The sequence below is a fragment of the Ptychodera flava genome, assembly GCF_041260155.1.
Source record: "Ptychodera flava strain L36383 chromosome 3 unlocalized genomic scaffold, AS_Pfla_20210202 Scaffold_27__1_contigs__length_13241970_pilon, whole genome shotgun sequence".
Lineage (NCBI taxonomy): Eukaryota > Metazoa > Hemichordata > Enteropneusta > Ptychoderidae > Ptychodera > Ptychodera flava.
Window position 1 is genome coordinate 2,327,366 of NW_027248281.1, and position 25,002 is coordinate 2,352,367.

Genomic DNA, 25,002 nt, shown 5'->3' on the forward strand with positions numbered 1-25,002 from the left:
CTTCACGCTGGTGGAAAGATGTGTTGTCGATAGTTATGAAGTAGTACAAGCGATGGTTGTTTTAGTATGCATTGTTTTTGTATCATATATGTATGATAATAAGGTAAAGTGTGTCCATGTGTGATTAATAGAATCTCACACCCCCAAGGACCTGGGATCAGATTTCTCACACGAGTTGGGGATATTTTGTCTCACACGAGCCACAGGCGAGTGTGAGAAAAAATATCCCCAACGAGTGTGAGAAATCTAATCCAAGGTCCTTGGTGTGTGAGATTCTTTTTCTCACATGACCACAAAATGCGTTAAATTCACATTGGACATGTACAACATGTTCCAAAATCGTGACAAGTCTGTCATCTGCCACTGTACTTTGACCTGATTACTTTGTAGTTCTGGTCTGTGTGTTACTCGTCGTGCCATTGGATAACATTTTGCGCGTGGAACAAAACAGACTGTTTATCATCCAATCAGAGCTCGTGTAATATTTACTACAGAGTGTGGGACGGTTTCTGAAAGTGTGGGATCGATTTTTCCCACACTGTCGATCCCGCACTCCCAGCGGCCAGGAATGTGAGAAACTATTGTTCCATGAGATATATGTAGATCATCGTACCCCCGGGCATCGTACCCTGCACTGATAATTGATTCTTTCAGTCTTCCGGGAAAACAACTTGGCGCGACGTTTTAAATACTTAAGCCTTAAGGTAGAAGGCGCGTCGGGATAGAAATTCAGTCTTTGGGGGGGGGGGGCTTATAGATTGGGTCATGTCCGTCCGTGCGTCCGTCCGTGCGTCCGTGCGTGCGTCCGTTCACGCAGATATCTCAGACATGCCCTGGTCAATTTCTTTCAAACTTTGCACAAGGGATAGTACCCTACCCCATACAGATGCACGTCGATTTTCTTTCACAATGCGATCAAATTTGGCCGTGTTATAGAGTACTTTTTAGTTTACACCTCCACAGACTCCCATGTATAAGACAGTTCTCCATAGACTCCCATGTATAAGTCAGTGCTGCATAGAATCCGATGTATAAGACCAAGTAAAATAAAAATTTAGTTTCTAATCGTACTCATATTGCAAAAAGGATGCAGTGACACGGTTTTTAGCCCCACGGATGAAGTCCAGGGGGCTTACAGATTGGGTCATGTCCCTCCGTTCACGCAGATATCTAAGATATTTTGACAAAATGTCACGTGACCTCGGTGACCTTTGACTTCAAATATACATATTTGTCCATAACTCAGTAACCACAAGTGCTACACCCTTCATATTTGATATGATGGGACACCTTATGACGCCACATATTGTACCTCATTAATTATGCGCATATCTAATTTTGAGCGGGCCAATAGAGCTAGAGGTCTGATTTTTGGTATATAGGGATAACTTAGCAATACAATTTTTGACAAAATGTCACGTAACCTCGGTGACCTTTGACCTCAAATATACATATTTGTCCATAACTCAGTAACCACAAGTGCTACACCCTTCATGTATAGTAATATTATATAGGGCTCAGCCCTTGGTGTCGCGCCATGGGTTAAGATTGGCAATGTTATTTGTATTGATTCATGATGAAATGTAATTAATTGTTACTTCATAAACGTTTATATGACAACTATTCCCAGTTTCCCTCTGATGAAAGCAGTTCACGTACGTACACGACGTCAAACCCTGCAGCAGTGCAGGTATAGATTTTCTGTAACGTGTAAAAATTTTGGACAAAATTGGCAATTTTGACAATGATAACAGCCTATTGCATTGAAAAAGGGACGTATTATGCAATCATTATCATTGCAATGGTAACCGCACTGCCCACCTTCCACTTGCAAGCTGAAAACTATAGCGTTCCGTCTAAAAACTGGCAATTTTTGAATCTAATTATTGACGACAGTTTTCTCCCTTTATCTACATTAACGATATTTTGTATCAGCGACAAGGTGCATAATAACATTTACTGTCTAATAAAAGAGGTATATTTTATAAATGGCATGTTATATAATAGTAATTTGCACGTTTCGTGTTTGTTTATTTACAAATACTAAAAAAAAGAACATGGCGACGCCCATGAAAGTGCAGGCGGCAGAAGTTGCAACTGAAAAATGACCTTAGGGCAGCGCTGCCCTTAGGGCAGTTCAGAGCGGAGTAGACATATGCACAACATCCAATGACGTCACTGAGGAACCATATGTCTGCCCTGAGGGCAGCTCAGATATTGCTGCCCTCAGGGCAGATTGGCAGATAGGATATGAAATGTATGTCTGCCCTAAGGGCAGCTCAAATAAATTGCTGCCCTCAGGGCAGATCGGTAGATATGCATAATACTTTAAGGATACCAAATGTGTGTCTGCCCTAAGGGCAGCTCTAATATATATTGCTGCTCTTGGGGCAGATCGGTAGATATACACTATGCAAAACTTATTGCTGCTCTAAGTCCAGATTGGTAGATTACACTATGCAATACTTTAAGGATAGGATATATAAATATGTCTGCCCTGAGGGCAGCAATATGTCTGAGCTGCCCTCAGGGCAGACATACATTTCCTATGCTCACACATCATTGCATAATTGTATATCTATCAATCTGCCCTGAGGGCAGACATACATTTCCTATACTATCTACCAATCTGCCCCGAGGGCAGCAATATATCTGAGCTGCCCTCAGGGCAGACACACATTTGCTATGCTCACACATCATTGCATAATTGTATATCTATTAATCTGCCCTGAGGGCAGCAATATATCAGAGCTGCCCTCAGGGCAGATATACATTTGCTATGCTCACACACATCATTGCATAATTGTATATCTATTAATCTGCCCTGAGGGCAGCAATATATCAGAGCTGCCCTCAGGGCAGACATACATTTCCTATCCCATCTACCAATCTGCCCTGAGGGCAGCAACATATCTGAGCTGTCCTCAGGCAGACATACATTTCCTATCCTATCTGCCAATCTGCCCTGAGGGCAGCAATATATCTGAGCTGCCCTCAGGGCAGATATACTGTTCATCAATGACGTCATCGAATGTTGTGTACATGTTTCCTCCACTCTGAGCTGCCCTTGAGGCAGCACTGCCCTCAGGTCATTTTTCAGTTGCAACTTCTGCCGCCTGCCCATCGCAGTAGGGTACACTTCCGGTTACTCGCTTAGTATATTATGAATATGCGCATGCGTAGTCAGTAAGCCACTGGCGCGACTATGATGGGACACCTTTTGACGCCACATATTGTACCTCATTAATTATGTATATATCTAATTTTGAGCGAGCCAATAGAGATAGAGGTCTGATTTTTAGTATATAGGGATTACTTAGCAATACAATTTTTTTGAGAAAACGTCACGTGACCTCAATGACCTTTGACCTGAAATATACATATTTGTCCATAACTCAGTAACCACAAGTGGTACACCCTTCATATTTGGTATGATGGAATACCTTATGACACCACACACTGTATCTCATTAATTATGCGCATATCTAATTCTGAACAAGCCAATAGAGCTGGATGTCTGATTTTTGGTATATAGGGATAATTGTAGGATAGAAATTTTGTGACCAAATGTCATGTGACCTCGATGACCTTTTACCTAAAATATACGTTTATGTCAATAAATAAGTAACCACAAGTGCTATGTCCTTTATATTTAGTAGGATGGGAGACCTTATGACAACACACGCTTTACCTCATAGTTTATACACATGTCTAATTCTGGGCAAGCGAATAGAGCTAGAGGTCTGATTTTGGCATATAGGGATTAATTAGCAATACAATTTTTTTTTCAAAATGTCACGTAACCTCGATGACCTTTGACCTTGATTATACATATATATGCATAACTCAGTAACCACAAGTTCTATACCCTCCAATTTTGATAGGATATTAGACCTTAAGATGTCACATCTTGTACCTAATTTATTATGCGCATATGTATTTCTTGGCTGGCCAATACAGCTAGAGGTCTGATCTTTTTTCCCGATTAAGAACCATAACTTACACATGCCTCATGTGTTTCAAATTGGGAACAACGACATAGACCTATGTGCCCATAGATCTCAACATATACACTCCAGTGATACTTGTTAATGACCACATTTCCCTGCCCCATCAAGACTAATACTCCCATTACAAGTGGGGACTATGTCATTGTCAATGACTTGTTATTCTTGTTTTGGTAAGAGAATGGTCGAAAGTTTCATTGAGGAAAGTTTGAGCAAAAGTTTGTCTTTCATTTCGGACGCAAAATACCTTAATGTGATTGTGACTTGTGGCAAGTTTTTAAGTATTCTGCTTCTGTATATCAACTACCGTGTCTGACCCTAATCCGTTTGTCATGCTGAAATTTCGAGTATTCTTTTTTGTCAATTCAGCTTATATGTGTGTAGTGATAATTGTTTATTGTTTACAAATAAATTCTAGTCCGGACTTTAGTACAATTTTCAACAATTACAATGGAGATTATACTCATATAGGTTGTGTTGATATGCTAAATACTTGGCATTAAGTTACAGTTTAGGGATTAAATGCAGAAAATATAGGGAAACCACAGACAAAAGTTCTGAAAAAATAGCCAAAAGATACAGCTTATGGAGCTGTAAGAAAACCTTGTCGAATGTTGAGTAACTCTATTTCGACTGACCTATCCACCTCACATACGCTTGATGTGAGTCTCCCTCCAAAAACAAACTCAGGATGTTTGGGTTAATTTGCCACGGAATACTGAGGGAATTGTTGTCATAGATATACAAGCGACAAAACTCGATTGCGATGGCTACATGAGTGAAAAAAGTCTTGTAACGTCCGCTTTGGCCAAATCATTAAAATGAATGACGTCAAATGGTACAACTGGATAGTGCTTTTGACGCCTGTCTTGCTATATTGATAACGACGTTCACTGTTTTCTGGTGTGCAATAAAAACTCCAGCTAGTGGTTTAATGTAACGCGTGGATTTGTTTCATTAACTAAGATTATAACATACATGAATAGTCTTTTGGCATAAAATGTCTTTTAACTTTTATTAATATTTTCTTAACAATGGTGATGGTCACATTAGATACTTACCCCACATATCATTCTTTGTATCATTATAAATATTTAGTGGATTTCAAGTAATATTTACAGCCTTGTTGAGTATTTAATATTAAACATTCCTATCCATTCCATCAAATTGAACTAATTGTTCTATATTGTTATACTTGTTATACTTGTCCAGACTATTTGTTTCGCAGCTTTGTCGTTGTATATTTGCACAATCACTAGTAATTGCAAGGAAGTCTCAGATATCAAGATTACAAACAGTGAGCAACAAAATGATAGGCACTCCTCTTTGTGATTATTATCAGCGAGGAAGAAGAATACTGATGAAAGTTTTATTCATAAAAGTAATCCTTGTTGATTTTTGTCGAATAGTATGAGTTGTATCATCCACATAACCTGTGCTTGAAAGGCAATCTTAATTCCACTGACCAGTGCCGTTTGCTTGAACAAATTTAATTCTTCAAATTCCTCTCCAAACTTCGTGTCTCAAAGTGAAAAGTGTTCCATAACCCTAGATCACCGTTCGGACGACCAAAGGACACATGCAGCTATTGAGTAAATTATGGTCTCATGAGTTTTAGTCATCTTCATCACCCAGGCGGCGAAGCACAGACTAATAGCCGGTGCATTTCATCCTCGTCCGGGACGATTTAATCGTAGATATAGCCATCGTGATATGACTTAGTTAGTTCTGCCTCGTCGGTTGTATTTGTATCATAAATGTGATTCACAAAGTTAAACCTTGCCCCCGTATTTCAGCACAATTTCTGGGTTACAAGTCCGTCCTCTTCCGAAGCATGTAATCATAATTGCGATTCGTCAAGTTCATCCTCGTCCGTCGTGTCGCCTTTTTCTGTTCCTGTAACAGGATCATATTTTAAGACCACACGATCTCTTAAGGATAAAGTTTTATCTCCTCGCTTACGTTGTTTTTTCTGCCATATGACCAATCGACCCTGACGTCTCCTGTTAAAAGGAAAAGAATAACATTTACAATCCTTGTAGTAAATCAAATTGAACCCTACAAAAGATGGCTAGTGGTTTTATCGATTCCGGTTGTTAATAATTTTGTGTCTTGTCCCATACATTTTTCAAGCGAATATCCGATAAAAAGATCCATTACTCCAGAAGAAGAATCTCGTTTGCATAAAAGAAATGATACAATTGTAGCTTAAAAGTTAAAAGTTCAAGCCATCACTGCGACCAATATTATCAAGGATCGAATCGTAATAACAATTGATTCCCATTCATTTCCTCTTTAGATTTGAGACCTTGTGGATCGAAAACCTTAGAATTTAAAGAAACACTACACGTATAAAAGCCATCAAGAAGGCCTTCCTAACATATTACAGATGCCATAAATATTTTGTCACAAACCTTCACCACCTAACGGAAAACCGGCATTACAATTACAGAAAGCTTAACACTTAAATGAATTCTTACCAACATCGACACATGACGATCGCCACAACGATGATAAGAATTAACAAAGGGATTGATATAAATGTTAACAGGAATGGTATTTCTCCAAATATCTCTCGGTTTTTAACTTTCTCATTGGAATCTGAAAAAGAATGCAATCGTAAAGTGTTAAACTGAGGCCAAGAAAAATAAAGTTTGGTCCTGACATATATCAAACGTGATGTGGTGAAGCTATTTTCTATTTATTCTAAGCGCATTGATATAAAACCGTTACAGCGACGATTATAAATTATTTCCACGGTTTAAAATACTGTGTCTTCCCGTTGAGCACTGTGAAGGGACGACAGATTAAATTGCAAATAGAATCTCTCATCCATTGATGATATGGTCGTAGGAGTTGTGTCTCAGACAAGACATGTATATTTGGGGACGCTATTATGTTGAACAGCCTACGAAAGAAAACGTCATAAAAAGTAGGCTTCGAAATGATGCGAGACGACTTGAAATAAATTTTGTGATTTTCGCTAGAGGCAATAATCAATTGAATCATCGATGAATTTTGGTTGGTTCACTTGAACGATGTCTCATTATGACATGAATAGTATGATTCTTAATGATGATAATGACCTCTGGGGCAGGGCTGACATCGATGACATCAGCTTCTGTAATCTTGACAATAATATAATGACCCTCAAAGACATTACCTGATATATTGTTATTGGCGATGGTACTCAGATAAGGCGCTGCTGTGGTGATTTCTGTTAAATGTAGAACACAAAGTTCAAAATGAAAGGACATGTATTTACATGATACACGCTATCAGAAAGTACGTCCCCGATGATGATTGGGAGCGTTGTATCTATAGCAATCATTCCACAACCTACAAATAACTACTGCATTCAGCCACTGTTCGTTACTTTAAATTCCTTAAACTTTGATAATAAAAATAATCAACACTCATTTCACTGGAATAAATCCCCAGACAAAGCTGTAGCACTGAACTGTGACGCATTCTAGTTATCCTTGGCACATACCTTTTTTAAGCCAGACAATAATATTAATTTTTAGCAACAAAACTACCCTTAACGTTATTTAAACAAACGAGTATTGTAGTGAAGGTCAATTGCCAAACGTAGTAATATTATATAAGAATGACGTTTTCAGTATGATCACACTTACTGATACATTCATCGATGTTAGTTGCTCCCCCACCCTCTGTTGTGAGTTCATCCGGACACGGTATGCATACAAGTTGTCCCTCTTTGGCCTGATAATGACCTCTGGGGCATGGCTGACATTGACCTTGATAGTAGTAAGTACCTATCGCACATTTCACTGTTGAGAAAAGTAAAGGTTGTATTCTTTAAGAACATCAACATTGACAATTTAGATTGTCTCTTGACGACTTACATCTAACATCTGTCGGTATTAATCCACCATTTTTATCTCTGTCCCTTGATTTCCAGACTTTAAACCAAAATATTACATTATTATTTTAAGTATATTCAGAATTTTGTTGACTAACATAAACCATCAGGAGTAAAATGACACAAAGTCATACAGGACCATGCAAATTGTATAATATCTGACAAGTGGACTGAGATGAACTTATCAGCTAAATGGTAGGATAAGGATAAGCAATGACAAGGCAAGGCTACAAATAACGTGTGCAGTTGCGTCATTCATTTCACGTCTTCTGATGGTCTTTGTTTCTCAGTATACATAAGTATAGACTTTACAGCAATTGTAAAATCACAATAGCAATTGTTTTATGTGTTCAATAGTTTGAATGCCCAAGACATGTCATAAGTCGTCTCATGCACCTACCGCAGAAAACTTGGTTCCTGACCATACCACTTCGACACGTGACGAGTCCTTCGGGCTCTGATTGGTTGGAATCAACCGACATTATTCGTCCGTCGATGATGACATCAAAAGATTTGTCAAATGTTTTGTTGCGAATAGTTGCTGCTGCATTCTCTAATTCTACAATTGCAGATTTCAGGGAAAGTAGGTTTTGGTAGGCAATTTCTGAAACAAAGAGAATATTAGTGTTACAAATAAGTTTATTTAGGTTAGATACAGATTGAGCTTGCTTTCCCATTCCATCCAAATGGTAAAAATAAATTGAGTCAATGTTAAACTTAACACTGTCTTTATTACATCCCCAATCTAGAAACATGAAAAAACCCATATAAATACACATTTATGAACTTTCCTTCAGCCATCCCCAATAAATCAGGCTTTCCACATGTTTACAAGTTAACGTTGATCCTAAAGTCTAAAACCGATTATTCTCTTACAGAAGCAAGACTTTTGCCATGATATATATATATATATATATATAATATATATAATATATATATATATATATATATATATATAAAATGGTTGCTGGAGAATTGATTTTACAATTTCATCTCTACAACGTTGTTTCGTGAGTCGCGCGAGACTCACTCATCAGGAGACTAGACTGGAGTGAATCTACATGGGCTAAACATCGCTGGTTACGCAGGTGGTGGAATTTTGGTTGAGATTGACAGTTGTTGCATTACAATATATTACTGCTGCTATGAATATTCATGTTTACGGAGAGGACTGATTTACTTCGTTGGATATACCGGGAGTTACTAGTTATTGCATAACAATGTCTTGCTTCTGTGACGGCATGATGACACAAGTTCATTTCTTTTATTGAGTGTGGAACATTCTGGATGGCGGATGATAATAAATTTTTCTGTTCAAAGGTTGCACCGCTTGTTAGTACTGTCATATGGCTTGGCTTTGGCTAGGACCTTCCATGAGATAGTGTGCGTGATATTATTGTCCTTTAGCGTCCAAATGTGTTTACTGAGTTCGGTGGAGTTTCTGGAGCGTACATGTCGGAATGATGTAATGTGGTTTCTGTATCTTGTCTGGAAGTCGTTCAGTCGTTATATACATATATTGGTATTTTCTTTGCCCATTATTCTCTCAATCAGTTGGTTTATATAAGTTTATATTATCTTCCAAACACTGCATTTTCCCGAGATATTTTTCTAAAATTAGCGCTGAGAAACAATGTAACCGATTAGGTCTAGGTTCGTGAACTGCTAGTAAAAACTCATGAAACTCTTTCTGGAGCCGTGAAAGTAATTGGCTAGTTTCACGCAGAAATCTATGCCGACATGTCGCGCGCGGATTTTTAGAGTAGTGTGGTTACTCTTTCAGCATGGATACTAGGTTGATATCATCAGTCTTCTTGGAAGAAAGAAATTTGCTGGCTGTGTGGTGAGTGGTGGCTGTGTGAGGAGTGATGACTGCTGGCTGTGTGAGGAGTGGTGGCTGTGTGAGGAGTGATGACTGCTGGCTGTGTGAGGAGTGGTGGCTGTGTGAGAACTGCTGGCTGTGTGATAATCGGAAGTTTGGATCCATTATTCTCCATCCCTCTGTTAAATTCAATTGTTATTCCACAAATACTTGTTCAGTAGTCTGCAGCAGTCACAGTTTTCATCAAGAACCTAGAGTTTTACCACAGACTCTAACACACTAAGTTTTGGTCCGGTAGTTTTGGTTCCTGAACTTGAAACACTTAGATCTTACCTTGACAGGCTGACATATACAACAAACCAAAACACAGCGAGGCAATTCTAAAAAATTACACTCATATGGCACAATGAAGCCTTACCTGTTTTATTCTGATCTTCATTTGGTATAACTTTAATATCTTTTGAAATTTGAATGTCAACAACAATCTCATTGTTGTCATCGGTGTCTCTCTTTTGTCGACAGTTACCGATGTTCACGTTCATTAGTTTACATTCACTCTGCTGAACACATTTTATGTCGTTCACATTTTCCATGACAACGTTGTCAATAGTTTGCCATGTATCTGAATCCTCGTTTATACTTCCACAATCAACATCCGGGTACTTCAGCTGATAGTTAACGACCAACTCGTCAGGAATCTCTACTTCTGTAAAAATAAATCATTGCAATAGATCAATTAAATATATCGAAAATAGTAAATCTGAGAATAGAAATTGATTCCTTTGTAAAATATAAATAATGCGAAGGATTGTTGAAACACTCGCAACGTTACCACTTTTTTGCCAGTTGAGTTCTATTTAAATTTGTCACAGTATTTTCCGTTCATTGTATATCGTTATCAAACCAAGACGTTCACGTCATCCTTAACTCTTCCTTTGTTGTCAGTTTAAATCAATCTTCATATCGTTTACATTGCCCAGGTCTTACTTGTCTTCAGCAACTTTAGTTGTGTTCATACTAACAATACTATATCCCCGACTTTCAATCTAGTCGACTTAGTCTGGATTGGTTTTGGCTTACTACTTGACCTTGCCCCCACCCCGATTGCGCTCTTCGTAAACAACGGACAGGGTCACATGGTTGCAGTCCCTCGGCCATAGATAGCGGGTAAAACAGTTGATTGGCCCATTATGTAGTGTTTGCATTTGTGACTCTACGATTGGTCACCGTCACTTTTGCAAACGTTGTAACGTGCTACTGTGTCAGCAAAATAACAGCAAATGTACGTTTAACGTGTTTACACATTATGTGACATGATCAAGTTAATTCATCGACACTTACCTGTCGGCAGAATACATTCAAAGATTAAAACCAAATTTTATCTTTGCCTGACATTGCCATACTTCTGATCACTAGACAATATGACTACATAAACTGACAAACCTTGGCATGCTGGGAATGTGGCTCTCGGGTTCAAAGGTCCTTCATGACTCCATCGATATCCAGTGTTCGGTCCACAGAAATATTGCCTAGCAACAGGCGTACTGAATCTGTACCCTTCTCGACATGTTATGTTGCAATTGTATTCTTCGTTGTTGAGAGTTTCACAATTCAAAAAGCCTCGTAGAGGGCGACGTGGTGTCTTACAGGCTGAACGAAAAAAAAGTAGCTCAGTGAGTGAAAATTATGACAATAAATAAATTTGATTCGCTTAACAGACAGCTATGATTAGCAATCAATATTGATATTACAATCTGTCATGTGGACTTGGGTACGCCTTTGCCGCGTGGTCTGAAATGTTACCGAGTAAACTGTCAGACTCATCATATACAATAACTGATACCAGGCATTCCAACTGTCTTAAAGTTCTTTGAAAAAACATCTGAAGATATCAACATTTAAGTCAACAAATAGATTAATTTAATTAGAGCTGGAATGGTATACTATTTCTAATTATGGTTCTCCTCTCTTCAATTTTTCACTTTTCCACTCATATGCAATTAAAACAAACAGTGGATATTTAAATTTCATTCCTTCATCATATTTATCGGAAGATTTCTGCTAATATACCGGAAAGAATTTTCGCGTCAGTACTAATGTCAATGATGGCCAGTCCCATCATGAGTACATCAATCTGGTCCCGTTTTTCAAAGCCATTCACACTTCATTGGTTGAATGTCGTTTGATTCCCAGTTAGTAGAGCAGGAAAACTTATCATGATAAAATTGTTTCTTGCCTGGACATTCAAGCTCTCCACAATTAGCGAATGACACAATATCACCACTGCAGGGTTTCCCTTCCGGGTCAGGAGGAGGATTGTCACACAGGCGCCATCTTGATTTTTCACCATGTCCGCAAGTACGAGTACACGATGACCAAGCTGACCACTCACTCCACTGACCATCCTCTAATGTGAAAATTCGATTTATAATTGTATACAACAATACTGTCACTTACCACAGTTCTTGCAGGTACTTGTCTGAGAGAGGAAGGAGACTCTCACTAAATTTATTAGTTTCATAGTTTACGCAGGCTCCCTGTTGTTAGAGTAGTACATACCTTTGACACAATTAATCTTTCGGATGATTGACATTTGTTTAATTCAATTCGCGTCTCATATCAAAAGAAATAATGATTTGACTTACTGATTTGAATTTCACAAAGACTGCCTTTGAAGCCCCCTCGACACTGACATGTGTAATTGGCAATTCCGTCAACACAGGTGGCGCCATTTTGACATGCATTGTCCAAACAATCATCTATGTTGATTTCACATCGTCTTCCAGTAAGGCCTACTTTGCATTCACATTCAAAACCACCAATTCTATCAATACAGGTACTATCAAAAGCACAGGGTGAACTTTCACATTCATTGATATCTGTCAATCAAACAAAATTGCAATCATCAATGTCCACTCTTAATACTTCGTCTTGTCCATGGACTGTTGGCTGACTCATATCTCAAGGTAGTATACGCCTCAATAGTGAAAGACTTAAAACTTTTATTCAAACTTTCCTCAACGAAACTTCAACCATTTACCAAATTGAGAATAAAACTCAGGATTCAAGACGCAAAGTTTGGTACTAGAGAAACAAATGACCTAACTTTATCGATATTTGAAATTCAAAGCGGTAAAGGCTATTTTTGCACCAATTCTTTTCTCAGTGTTAATGTCAAGTTTCAAGTGTTAGAATCAAGATATTTAGTTCAAATTTTCAGGATAACTCCCTTAGTTAATACTTTCTCCAAATAATATAAAATTGTATATTTGTAGCCAAGATTTTGAATATGACACCAATCAATATTAAAATTTAATTTTTCATATTTTTTTTTACATATTTGAATTTAATAATAATTGGATAGTATTAATATTACCAAATTATTTATAAATATGTTGACACTATTAATTGTAAGATTTGTACGGCAGGATTTGTAAATAAAATTTGTTTTTATGATTTTACATGGGTTTACATATCAAAAAATTATTAACAATTCTTTCAAATTTCAAAATGTGATTTTTCAAAAAGTACTTCAAATACAGGAAAATTGTGCCGTACAAATCTTATCTGTAACCTTGTTAATAGGCTGTAAAAATTCCATGTCCATATCTCATTTCAAAGGTTGGATTAAATTGGTATAAAATTATGTAGGAAAACTGTTATTCTGTCAAAAATGTTGAAAACAAGCCATATTTGCACCCCTCTTTTGAAGTCACAGAGCAGTCTTTTTGGTTAATCTCACTTTTGACACCTCTTTGACACTCAAAGAATCTAAAAATGCATTTAACATAGCAGTCACGCATTCTGAATGCAAGCACTGCCTTGTCAAACTTTCCTGAAAAACAGTAAAAATGACTTTCCCTTTTCAAACATTTTTTTAAAAGCTAGGGGACCTCTACCATAGTTAATACACTAAGGACTCCCCAACTTCCCCTTATTTGGTCAGTTTTTCAGAAGTTTCAACGGGCTATAACTCTGCAATGCCTATGACCCCAGATGTCTAGTTTTTTTTATTCCACAGAGAATGTTGACTACTTTTATGTTTTAATAGTTTTATTGAAGTTTATAACTGACGCTCTAGCCTTTACCGCCACCTTAAGTCTATGGGAAAAACAAAATTTTCGATTTTCGGAAAACTAACACGGTGAAAACTGTTCTTACTCCAAGAGCTTTAGCGGCGGTAGATCGAAAAAGAATGATAAAACACTGAGAGCTCGAATATCTGTCCCCTAGGCGCATGCACAAGTTACTTTCAGTGAATTCAGAGTTTTCACTGTGTGAATCAGTGGAGTGATAGCATTGACAATGGTTCCGTTGAGGTGATAACGACTGATTGAGTCGACAATGGTGGACCATGGTGAGATGCAAGGTACATACGATATAGATAACGGCTGATTGAGTTGACAATGGTGGACCATGGTGAGATGCAAGGTACATACGATATAGAATTCAGTATTATTCCAAAAAGCGGTTCGTACACTTTGGTACAGAAACGACTGATATCAGTACGTGATCTACAGTAAAAAAAATATTGGCACTTGTATTACCCCTATTTGTAACAATCAACCCTATTTGTAACAAAATTTAATTTTCAAAAAAACTTTGCCGTATATGTTGAAATATTAATAAAATATGCATATTTGTATGTTTGAGGGCAATTTCTTTTTTTTTCCTTGTCAAAACTCATTTTTCCGAAACTGCTTTTGTTACAAATTGGGTTGATTGTTACAAATAGGGGTGACATGTGTCACCCTATTTGTAACAATCAACCCTATTTGTAAGAAAACCTAAATTTCAAAGAAACTTGGCCGTATTTGATGAAATCTTGATGAAATATACATATTAAGTATGTTCGGGGGCAATTTTCTTTGTTTTCCTTGTTGAAACTCATTTTTCCGAAAATGCTCGTGAGATTAAATTTCGTTGTGCAGGTTCCTAGGGATAAGAGCCCTACTCGTAAGATGTAATCAAGTCGTGCAGATACATGCCAAAGGTTTGTTTTGGGGCAATTTTCACCATTTTCGGTCAAAAATGTTAAAAATCTTGTTTTCTGACCGAAATCATACTAAACCTATATGGGGTTAACTTTTGTTACAAATTGGGTTGATTGTTACAAATAGGGTTGACGTGTCAACCCTATTTGTAACAATCAACCCTATTTGTAACAAAATTTAACCAACTTGAAACAAAACCTAATTTTCAAAAAAACTTGGCCGTATTTGATGAAATCTTGATGACATATACATATTAGTATGTTTTGGGCAATTTTTATGTTTTCCTCGTCGAAACTCATTTTTTCCGAAATGCTCGTTAGATTAACTTTCGTTGTGCAGGTTGCCTAGTATAAGAGGCCTACTCGTAAGATATAATCGAGTTGTGCAGATAGGTTTGTTTCGGGGCAATTTTCCCCAATTTCGGTCGAAAATGTTAAAAATCTTATTTTCTGACCGAAATCATACTAAACCTATATGGGGTTAACTTTTGTTACAAATTGGGTTGATTGTTACAAATAGGGTTGACGTGTCAACCCTATTTGTAACAATCAACCCTATTTGTAACAATCAACCCTATTTGTAACAAAATTTAACCAACTTGAAACAAAACCTAATTTTCAAAAAAACTTGGCCGTATTTGATGAAATCTTGATGAAATATACATATTAGTATGTTCGGGGGCAATTTTCCTTGTTTTTTTTTCCTTGTCGAAACTCATTTTTTTAAAACTACTCATTAGATAAAATTTCGGCGTGCAGGTTTCTAGGGATAAAAGGCCTCCATCTAAGAGGTAATCATGTTTTTCAGATACATGCCAAAATTTGGTGGGGGCATCAGTCACCAATTTTGGTCTAAAATGCAAAACAAACCTTCTTTTCTGACAGAAGTCATACTAACCCTATTTGTATCAAAAGTTAACGCTATTTGTAACACTTAAAACATAAATTTTGCTCTTCCAATAACATGGTTTCAAATAGGGCAGTTAGGTCGGCTGGTTTTCTTTCCCCAATATTTTTTTTTAAATATGCACTTTTCAGGGGTTCAGGGCGATCTAACACTTACCACAACATTTCCAGAAAAAGCGTATCATACATATTAAAGGACTAATTACATAAAAGACGTCGACGTCCCAAGCAAAAATCAAATATCAGGTGACGAACACGTGATTTTACGGGGGTTTTATGTCTTTTTGTTTCTTCCGTGTTTACGTTGCTAAAAAGTTTAGGGTCGCAGTCTAAAAAATAGGGTAGGTCGGGTTATCGGAACAGGACAACTTATTTCTTTTGCCTATCCTATCCATCTGCAGGCCACCGAGACTTTGGTCGGCCTCTGTAAAGGATGCTTCATAGTAACTTAAATCATCATCAAACTTTAAATTTTAAAAACTTTCAATAACGTCGCCCTCGAGTTCTATATTTTTTTCCTCCTTCAGTCGTATTTTTCTCTGTATTACTCCACTAATAATGCCGTACAGCAATGACAATGCCGTAAAATCGATAATTTTATCAAGCTTCAGCAGCCGAAAACCATATGGAATTAAGGCAGAAAGGACCCATCATGTAGTTACTCATAACCCAAGCCAGGCACAGATAGGTGAGACACTACACATATGGTGTCCAAAGTTAGAGAGTGGAGTCGTTTATGTTCCAGATACCTTCGATCTGGTATTTGACCTTATAGTATCGGTCACCCAAATAACCGAGTAGTTCAGAATATCATAAAAATATAATCAAGTGCATTGTTTTAGAATTCGAGGGACAGATACTTCTCGATCTTAGTAATCATAATGTTATTGAATGTTATCGTGATCCCTATGAACATAAAAAGTAGAGATGAAACGTGATTCGGAAGAGTATTCAGAATGAAAATCTCCGAATCTAAGAAGTGGTGCGGCCGATGCAGATAATAACATCGTTTATGATAGTCTACCTCTTGAGGTTTATGATACGAAATATGCCATGCACTTGACTCATCCCTTCATCAAAGGTCATAGGGTTACTTATCCATCAGCGCTCGGCAGCAACATCGAGTGGGAAATTACCCTTGTGTCTCTGTCTCCTAGTTAATTGTCAGTGAAAATCTCCCTTCAGCAGGTTATACAAACTGACGAATATTCAATTTGAATATTAAAATGGTTGTAGACTTCATGACACTACTGACACTGGAAATGCATTCAACATTTGAATTTACAGTTGAGAAATACCTAAAAAAACAACATTTTCCGACGTTGAAATATTTCAGGGCTAAAAGCAAACTAAGAAATCATTCTTGATATTAAAACAATTGCAAACCAACTGGAACGTTCCAATGCCTGCTCAGAGGATCAACCAAAACCAACCTTTAAGGGACCCATCAAAGGCAAAATTCTTAGATACTCGCCTACATGCAATACCCAATCGATTTCAAGAAAAAATGTAGCATTCTTCACAAGCAAATTAATAGACAGAGAATGCACGGCAACATAAACCAAACAGAAACCATACTCAAAACCGTAAATAGAAAAAACAAACAAACAAACATTCACAACATAAAATGACTTGATCTTCACAACAACATTTAGGCTCAACACATATCAAAACAAAGGATAAAAAGAAAGCCCGTCAAAATATTTGGAAGAACTTGATAAGTGGGAAGCAATAAAAACCCTTTTGCCGAAACAACCAACAAGAGCCTACAATAAACAACAAGTGTATAATTAAAGCAGCGGCATTGAGGGTTCAATGAATCCAAACAAATGCCAAGGCCGTATCTGTGATGAATTATCTGAAAATTAGGTAAAACGTCACCACAAGGAACCTTCATACAAAATGTCAAAGCAATAGGACGAGTAGATTCTAAGAAGAAGATTTTTGACCTGTTTTTTTTTAGCAAAAATGGCGAAATTGCCAAAAAAGAGTCGTGCATAGATCAGCACAATTCAACACGTCTTGGAGGAATTATCTCCAGAAACCTGTATACCAAATTTCAAAACAAACCACCTCGCAATTTTAGAAAACATATTTTTTTGAAAACGACATATTTCCCCAAAATATAGACCTAAATACGCATATTTCATCAAGATTTCATCAAATACGGCCAAGTTTTTTGAAAATTAGGTTTTTTTTACAAAATTATTAAATTTTGTTACAAATAGGGTTGACTTTTGTTACAAATTGGGTTGATTGTTACAAATAGGTTGACACTTCAACCCTATTTGTAACAATCAACCCAATTTGTAACAAAGTTAACCCCGTATAGGTTTAGTGTGATTTTGGTCAGAAAACAAGATTTTTAACATTTTTGACCGAAATGGTGAAAATTGCCCCGAAACAAACCTTTGGCATGTATCTGCACAACTCGATTATATCTTACGAGTAAGCCTCTTATACTAGGCAACCTGCACAACGAAAGTTAATCAAACGAGCATTTTCGGAAAAATAAGTTTCGACAAGTAAAAAATAAAAATTGCCACTAAAAATACTAATATGTATATTTCATCAAGATTTCATCAAATACGGCCAAGTTTTTTTGAAAATTAGGTTTTTGTTTCAAGTTGGTTAATTTTGTTACAAATAGGCTTGATTGTTACAAATAGGGTTGATTGTTACAAATAGGGTTGACCCTATTTGTGTCAACCCAATTTGTAACAAAAGTTAACCCCATATAGGTTTAGTATGATTTCGGTCAGAAAACAAGATTTTTAACATTTTTGACCGAAATTGGTGAAAATTGCCCCGAAACAAACCTATCTGCACAACTCGATTATATCTTACGAGTAGGCCTCTTATACTAGGCAACCTGCACAACGAAAGTTAATCTAAGGAGCATTTTCGGAAAAAATAAGTTTCGACAAGGAAAAATAAAAATTGCCCAAAACATACTAATATGTACATTTCATCAAGATTTCATCAAATACGGCCAAGTTTTTTTGAAAATTAGGTTTAGTTTCAAGTTGGTTAAATTTTGTTACAAATAGGGTTGATTGTTACAAATAGGGTTGACACGTCAACCCTATTTGTAACAATCAACCCAATTTGTAACAAAAGTTAACCCCATATAGGTTTAGTATGATTTCGGTCACAAAACAAGATTTTTAACATTTTTGACCGAAAATGGTGAAAATTGCCCCGAAACAAACCTTTGGCATGTATCTGCACGACTTGATTATATCTTACGAGTAGGGCTCTTATCCCTAGGAACCTGCACAACGAAATTAAATCTCACGAGCATTTTCGGAAAAATGAGTTTCAACAAGGAAAACAAAGAAAATTGCCCCCGAACATACTAATATGTATATTTCATCAAGATTTCATCAAATACGGCCAAGTTTCTTTGAAATTTAGGTTTTGTTACAAATAGGGTTGTTTGTTACAAATAGGGTTGACACATGTCACCCCTATTTGTAACAATCAACCCAATTTGTAACAAAAGCAGTTTCGGAAAAATGAATTTTGACAAGGAAAAAAAAGAAATTGCCCTCAAACATACAAATATGCATATTTTATTAATATTTCAACATATACGGCAAAGTTTTTTTGAAAATTAAATTTTGTTACAAATAGGGTTGATTGTTACAAATAGGGGTAATACAGCGCTGAGCGACTAGTTTGCTCGTCTGTGAAGACTTTTACATATACTTTTGATAATGCACATATAATGAAGAAATTGTATCAATCTTAGTCTTCTTTAGATTCGCATGAATAAATATCATCATATCTCTGTGGCAATATTAGACGACATGGAATGTTATCATCCACAAATGGAATCACATTGCAATACATACCGTCACACATAGATGGCGCTCTAACAGCTGCCTCTTCTTCGACAGTCCGTACAAAATCTGACCAAACTACGGACGGTGGGGGCAGGTCTGCGTTAAAACCACAACTTCCTGAAAGTTGCCATATTTCTGCCGGCGTGACTAGCATATCCCAAATATACAGGTTTGTGACGTCACCAACAAAAGATGGTCCACCTAAAGCCACGGATCTGCTTGAGTACATTCCTGCAATAAAACACACCCTACAATGGTTTACTGGTGACATATAGCATTGGCTGAAATGTTCGACATATCAAGCGTAATTCGCTAACATTTTAGAAAGCCGATGTACGTTCACGCTATTGTGAAAGAGAAGGTGATCTGTGATTCAGAACCCATCAGCTAGTATTTATCAGACCCCGTGCGATTATGTAAAGCGTTCTGCCTTCCGCTTTGAGAGATGCAAAGCGTCGTAGTAGCTCTTTAATTCGTTATATCTGGTCTTTGCTGTCCCTCGTTCGTGCCGAAGTAGCAGACATGTCTGCCGTGACACACACCAACCAAGTAACCCACAGTACCACATGATATACCCAGTCACGCCAAAATCAATGACATTACGCAAAGCATAATTGCATACACTGACGTACACTTGGTTCATGTCGGTGTTTTTTTAAATAACATCAATGCAACAGTTTCTCTTATGTCTCGTCTATTTCATACAAACCTACTTGATATTTCGCAGCCCAGGCCAGGTTTTCCTTTGAGTCTGCGTAGTGAGTAGTGAGTAACTTTCTGCCGGATTAGGTTGAAACTCCCCGTATCGCGCTCACCCCACTGACACATTTCATATCACAGGGAACTTAGTAATCTTGTTGTTGTTGTTGTTGTTGTTGTTGTTGTTGTGTTGTTGTTGTTGATGGTGGTGATGATGATGATGATATGACGATAATAAAAAATATTAAAAAACAATGTATCATTCCTCGCTGTTGTTTGTCGATGTTGTAGATAATTGTAAAAGAAAACCGTAATCGTGACCAAAAAACGACGTAGGTCGCCCAACGTCACTCCTGTCCTACTATATAGTAGGACAGGAGTGACGTTGGGCGACCTACGTCGTTTTTTGGTCACGATTACGGTTTTCTTTTACAATTATCTACAACATCGACAAACAACAGCGAGGAATGACACATTGTTTTTTAATATTTTTTATTATCGTCATCATCATCATCATCATCATCACCACCATCAACAACAACAACAACAACAACAACAACAACAACAAGATTACTAAGTTCCCTGTGGGCAGACTTCATTCAACTCTCGCTCAGTGCGACCCAACTGTGGCCACCTTCATTCGGCTCTCGCTCGATGCGATTCAACTCTCGCTCAGTGCGACCCAACTGTGGCCGACTTCATTCAACTCTCGCTCAGTGCGACCCAACTGTGGCCACCTTCATTCAACTCTCGCTCAGTGCGACCCAACTGTGGCCACCTTCATTCGGCTCTCGCTCAGTGCGACCAACTGTGGCCACCTTCATTCGGCTCTCGCTCAGTGCGACCCAACTCTGGCCGACTTCATTCGGCTCTCGCTTAATGCGACCTAACTCTGGCCGACTTCATTCGGCTCTCGCCGAATCGGCAAATAGGGCCCTTGGTGCAGTTATGTCGAAATTAAGATTTTTAAGTAATATGGGATTTAATACGTACACAAAAATATATAATGTCTGTGTGGTGCCGATCTTAGACTATTGCTCAGGAGCTTGGGGTTACAATACGTATAAAGTGTGTGAAACGGTGCAGAACAGGGCTTTGAGATTTTTCCTAGGGGTTAATAAATTTGCACCAATATTAGCAGTAAATGGCGACACAGGTTGGAATACATGTATCACAAGGCACTGGGTAAACAAAGCCCGGTTATGGAATCGTCTGTGCTGCTTAGATGAAAGTAGATTGACAAAGAAAATTTTTTTGTGGGACCACTCATTGAATATTAATAATTGGTCATCTGAAATGTACAATATATTTGAGTTCTTGGACATAGATGATATTTTCCCTTGCAACATTCACAATATAGAATTAAAAAAACAAACAGACTGTACTAAAAATTGGTCTGACTTTGTAAAAAACAAGCCAAAATTGCGTACATATGCCAAATTTAAGTTTAATTTTGGAACAGAAAAATATTTATTATTAGATTTATCAAGAGCCGAAAGATCTTTACTTGCTCAATTACGGTTCGGTATTCTTCCACTCCGTATCGAAACTGGCCGATATAGAGGCGAATGTGTAGAAAGACGTACCTGTCAGCTGTGTTCTTCAAATGAAATTGAAGATGAAATACATTTTATGTTTCACTGTTCCTTGTACAATGACCTTCGTGACCACTTATATAGTACATAAGACTTTCAAACCAAGATTTTGTTTTATATGACGACACTCGAAAACGTGCATTCCTAATGGAAAATAATACTAGAATTACAGCGAAGTATATAGTCAAGGCATTTCATAGGCGACGTAGCACTTTATTTCAGAAATGATATTAAATAGATTTTTGTTGTACTTTTATTTGAGTGCCAAATGTATTTCAATGGTTCCAATACTATAGTGACTTATAGCCCGTTGGGCTGGGTGACCACTCACTCTATAGATGTATATGATTTTAGTGATGTCACATGTCACTTTAATAAATAATACTACTACTACTACTACTACACAACCATAGACTTGTAACCACTGTAGTCTGATCAAGAAAATTAATATCAATAATCAAGAGTACAGAAATGCAAAGATTTACCTATTTTTGTATTGGAAAAAACTATTCATAATTTCATCATAAACACCATGGATAGTGAACCAACTTTTTAGATGAAATTCAGAAATCAATTTCTTGTACACAAATGTTCATTTTACTTCCCTATTCAAGCAAAGTACATTTAAATACATTATCAAACATGTATAAAATACAGATATAGCATGTTTTGTGGGGGCAAATTGTCAATAATTTGCCTGATAGACTCCATGTATTATGATTTGATATTTTTGGATGAAGCACTAAATCAGCTACATCTTGCCTTCTTATAGTTGCACAAAATATGGTGACCCTCCCTAAACTGTATGAAATACCATATCTCTTGAAAAATTCTTGCGTGATAAATTGCGACTGTCCCTCCAAAAACACCAGCCCTCCCCTCTGTAATTTGTCCCTAACATAACAATTGAACCAATTGTTATGTAAATTAGCTGATACTGTTTTATTTATTCCCGGGGAGAATACCGCAGTGGTTGGGGGGGGGGAGGGTCAAGTTTTAGAATGTCGGACAAGGGGGAGGGTCACATTTTAGACAGGAGGAGTGGGGGGAGGGTCACATTTTACGGTACAGGTGTTCGCGAAATTCCCCCGGCCACCCCCCTGTAATTACTGAAGGCTCCCTTACTGTGTCATGGGTATGCTGTGTCGTACTGACAGTCGAATCTGTACCGTATAAATTAATGGAGATCGACAAGTTTTGAAATTTAGCGTATTTGCCATACCCTCTTTTGCTAAAAAATACGATAGCAATAAATCTTCGTATTTTGTATATAGATAATCACCACGATGCTTCGTTGCAACAAGTACGCTCCAGCAGTAGCTAGCTCCCCATAGCAATGCATAGCACGGCCGCAAAGGTCAGACAAGGAGTAAAGGGAAAGTCCCTAAAGTTCCGCTGGCTGTGATTGGTCAATTCACGCAATAGGTCAAAGGTGTCAGTGCATGAGGTCAGAGTAAAATTCTGTTCAGCACATGCATACAGTGTGGTGCACCACAGTTGCGAGTGTAGTGATACGTACCGGCCGCCGCGTATAAAGTGTTGAAGCATCGGCGGGCTGGCCGAGACGAAAGATTGCTACGCCAATATGCTTACAATTTGATGAATTGAATTTTTGGCAATAAAACTTTGAAGTTTTTTTTTATTTGTATCGATGAACGAAATGTCTCTTGATGTGGAATTCAGTCATCTATGATCATCTGTTCGGAATGGTACGAACATGCACGTTTTTGAAGTTGGGTATTTTCCCTCGCAAGACTTTCGAAAGCATGCATAATCTTGAAAATTTGTTACACTATCGCCCACTCATTGCCGGGACTAGTTCAGGAAAAGGACACACTCAAGCAAGACATGCCGTTCAAACAATAAATACATTTATAACATGAGAAAAAAATGTACAAAATTGATAAAACATAAAGAAAGAAATTCAAAGTATTTTCAGTTCATGCGCGGAAGAAACTTCGGATGTCGCGTTTGTCAATACAATTGCCCTCTTCATCGAAGTCAAACCCATCGAAGTCTATATCGTCATCTTCCCCCTCGTCATCAAACACGAGTCCCAGGGCTTCATTTGATAAGTCGTCATCGAGTACCGGAATCTCCTCGGAAATCATGTTGTCTTCAGTTCCGTCGAGCGCATTCGCGATACCCGTGGAAAGGAACGATTTTTTCACCACGTGAAATGAGCAAATCGTACTTGATCGACACGTTCAAAAACCCGACTATCGTAATGTTCATGTTATGGTAGCCAAATGGCATCGAAATATTCGATTCGTACTTGATCAAGATGTTCAAAAATCTGCATATTTTGACGTTAGCAAAATGACAGTGACGAAAAGACTAGAATCGAGACGCTCAAAAATCCAACTCTTTTAATGTTCATTTACGTAGCGAAATCCAAGTGGAATTGTATCACCAGGAACGATAGAACCGTTCCCGATTGACATGTTCCAACACCAAACGATAGTGTGCTTGTTTGAGGTTTGATACTTCACTTTAGCACTTGTTTGTGACTTTGATTAGCGACGTAGGTGTCGCAGATATCCTTTTCTCATTACATGACAAGTTGAGTGACGTGTTCATCACAGAAACAAAATGCATTTAACTGTGACAACAACCATGGAGGTAGAGAGAAATTGTTCGAATTGTAAATCCGCAACAGACTTTCGGTTAAATTTTTGGATCCCCCAGGACAATGACAGAAAACACCTGAATATATTAATGACGTCATGTGACGTCGCTATGATGCGCTGTGACGTCTTCGTGTTGTATGGCAAAGTTGGTCACTTTAATGATGGGTTGGCTACCATGAACCACATTCTGGCACGGTCAATTGGAAGTAAAATCAGAGTCGATAACATAACATAGAATCAGCTTCACATAAGTAAAGTAAATGCAATGGACTCTAAATCACGTGTGGTATGTTTCAACTCAAAAGTGTCTTCATTTGAATCGGATGCTGCATGCTGTGGGCCCATTTCAAAAATGGTTCGCCCCAACCAAGCCCCCCAAAACACGGAATATCCCCCGACACGAATGCGTTCAGCTCAAAAAGCAAGACGAATGCAGAGTCATCAAATGAGTTGAGCTTCAAAGGTAATCTAGGGAGCATGATTCAAACGAGTCGCGGCGCAAAGCGAATGCATTTCACAAGTCGCATTGAGTTTCATGAAAGTTGGATAGGTTGGCGACAATATTGGATGGAATTTGGCGAGAGCCGAATGAAGTCGGCCAGAGTTGGGTCGCATT

General features: G+C 37.7%; 1 protein-coding gene across 2 annotated transcripts in view; it reads right to left on the bottom strand.

Annotated features, from left to right (window-relative positions):
• Nucleotides 1–5,008: 5,008 nt before the first annotated feature.
• Nucleotides 5,009–25,002, bottom strand: part of LOC139126522 (sushi, von Willebrand factor type A, EGF and pentraxin domain-containing protein 1-like) — a 79,080-nt gene continuing 59,086 nt past the window's right edge. For both annotated transcript variants that reach the window (XM_070692574.1, XM_070692575.1), the window contains exons 17-26: nt 19,472–19,693; nt 12,361–12,594; nt 11,952–12,122; nt 11,159–11,365; nt 10,134–10,421; nt 8,294–8,497; nt 7,646–7,801; nt 7,171–7,224; nt 6,488–6,608; nt 5,009–6,010 (exon numbers count right to left, since the gene is read on the bottom strand). In XM_070692574.1, coding sequence (XP_070548675.1) covers nt 5,848–6,010; nt 6,488–6,608; nt 7,171–7,224; nt 7,646–7,801; nt 8,294–8,497; nt 10,134–10,421; nt 11,159–11,365; nt 11,952–12,122; nt 12,361–12,594; nt 19,472–19,693 — 1,820 coding nt within the window. In that variant the 3' untranslated portion in view covers nt 5,009–5,847. The remainder of the gene's footprint in view (nt 6,011–6,487; nt 6,609–7,170; nt 7,225–7,645; nt 7,802–8,293; nt 8,498–10,133; nt 10,422–11,158; nt 11,366–11,951; nt 12,123–12,360; nt 12,595–19,471; nt 19,694–25,002) is intronic.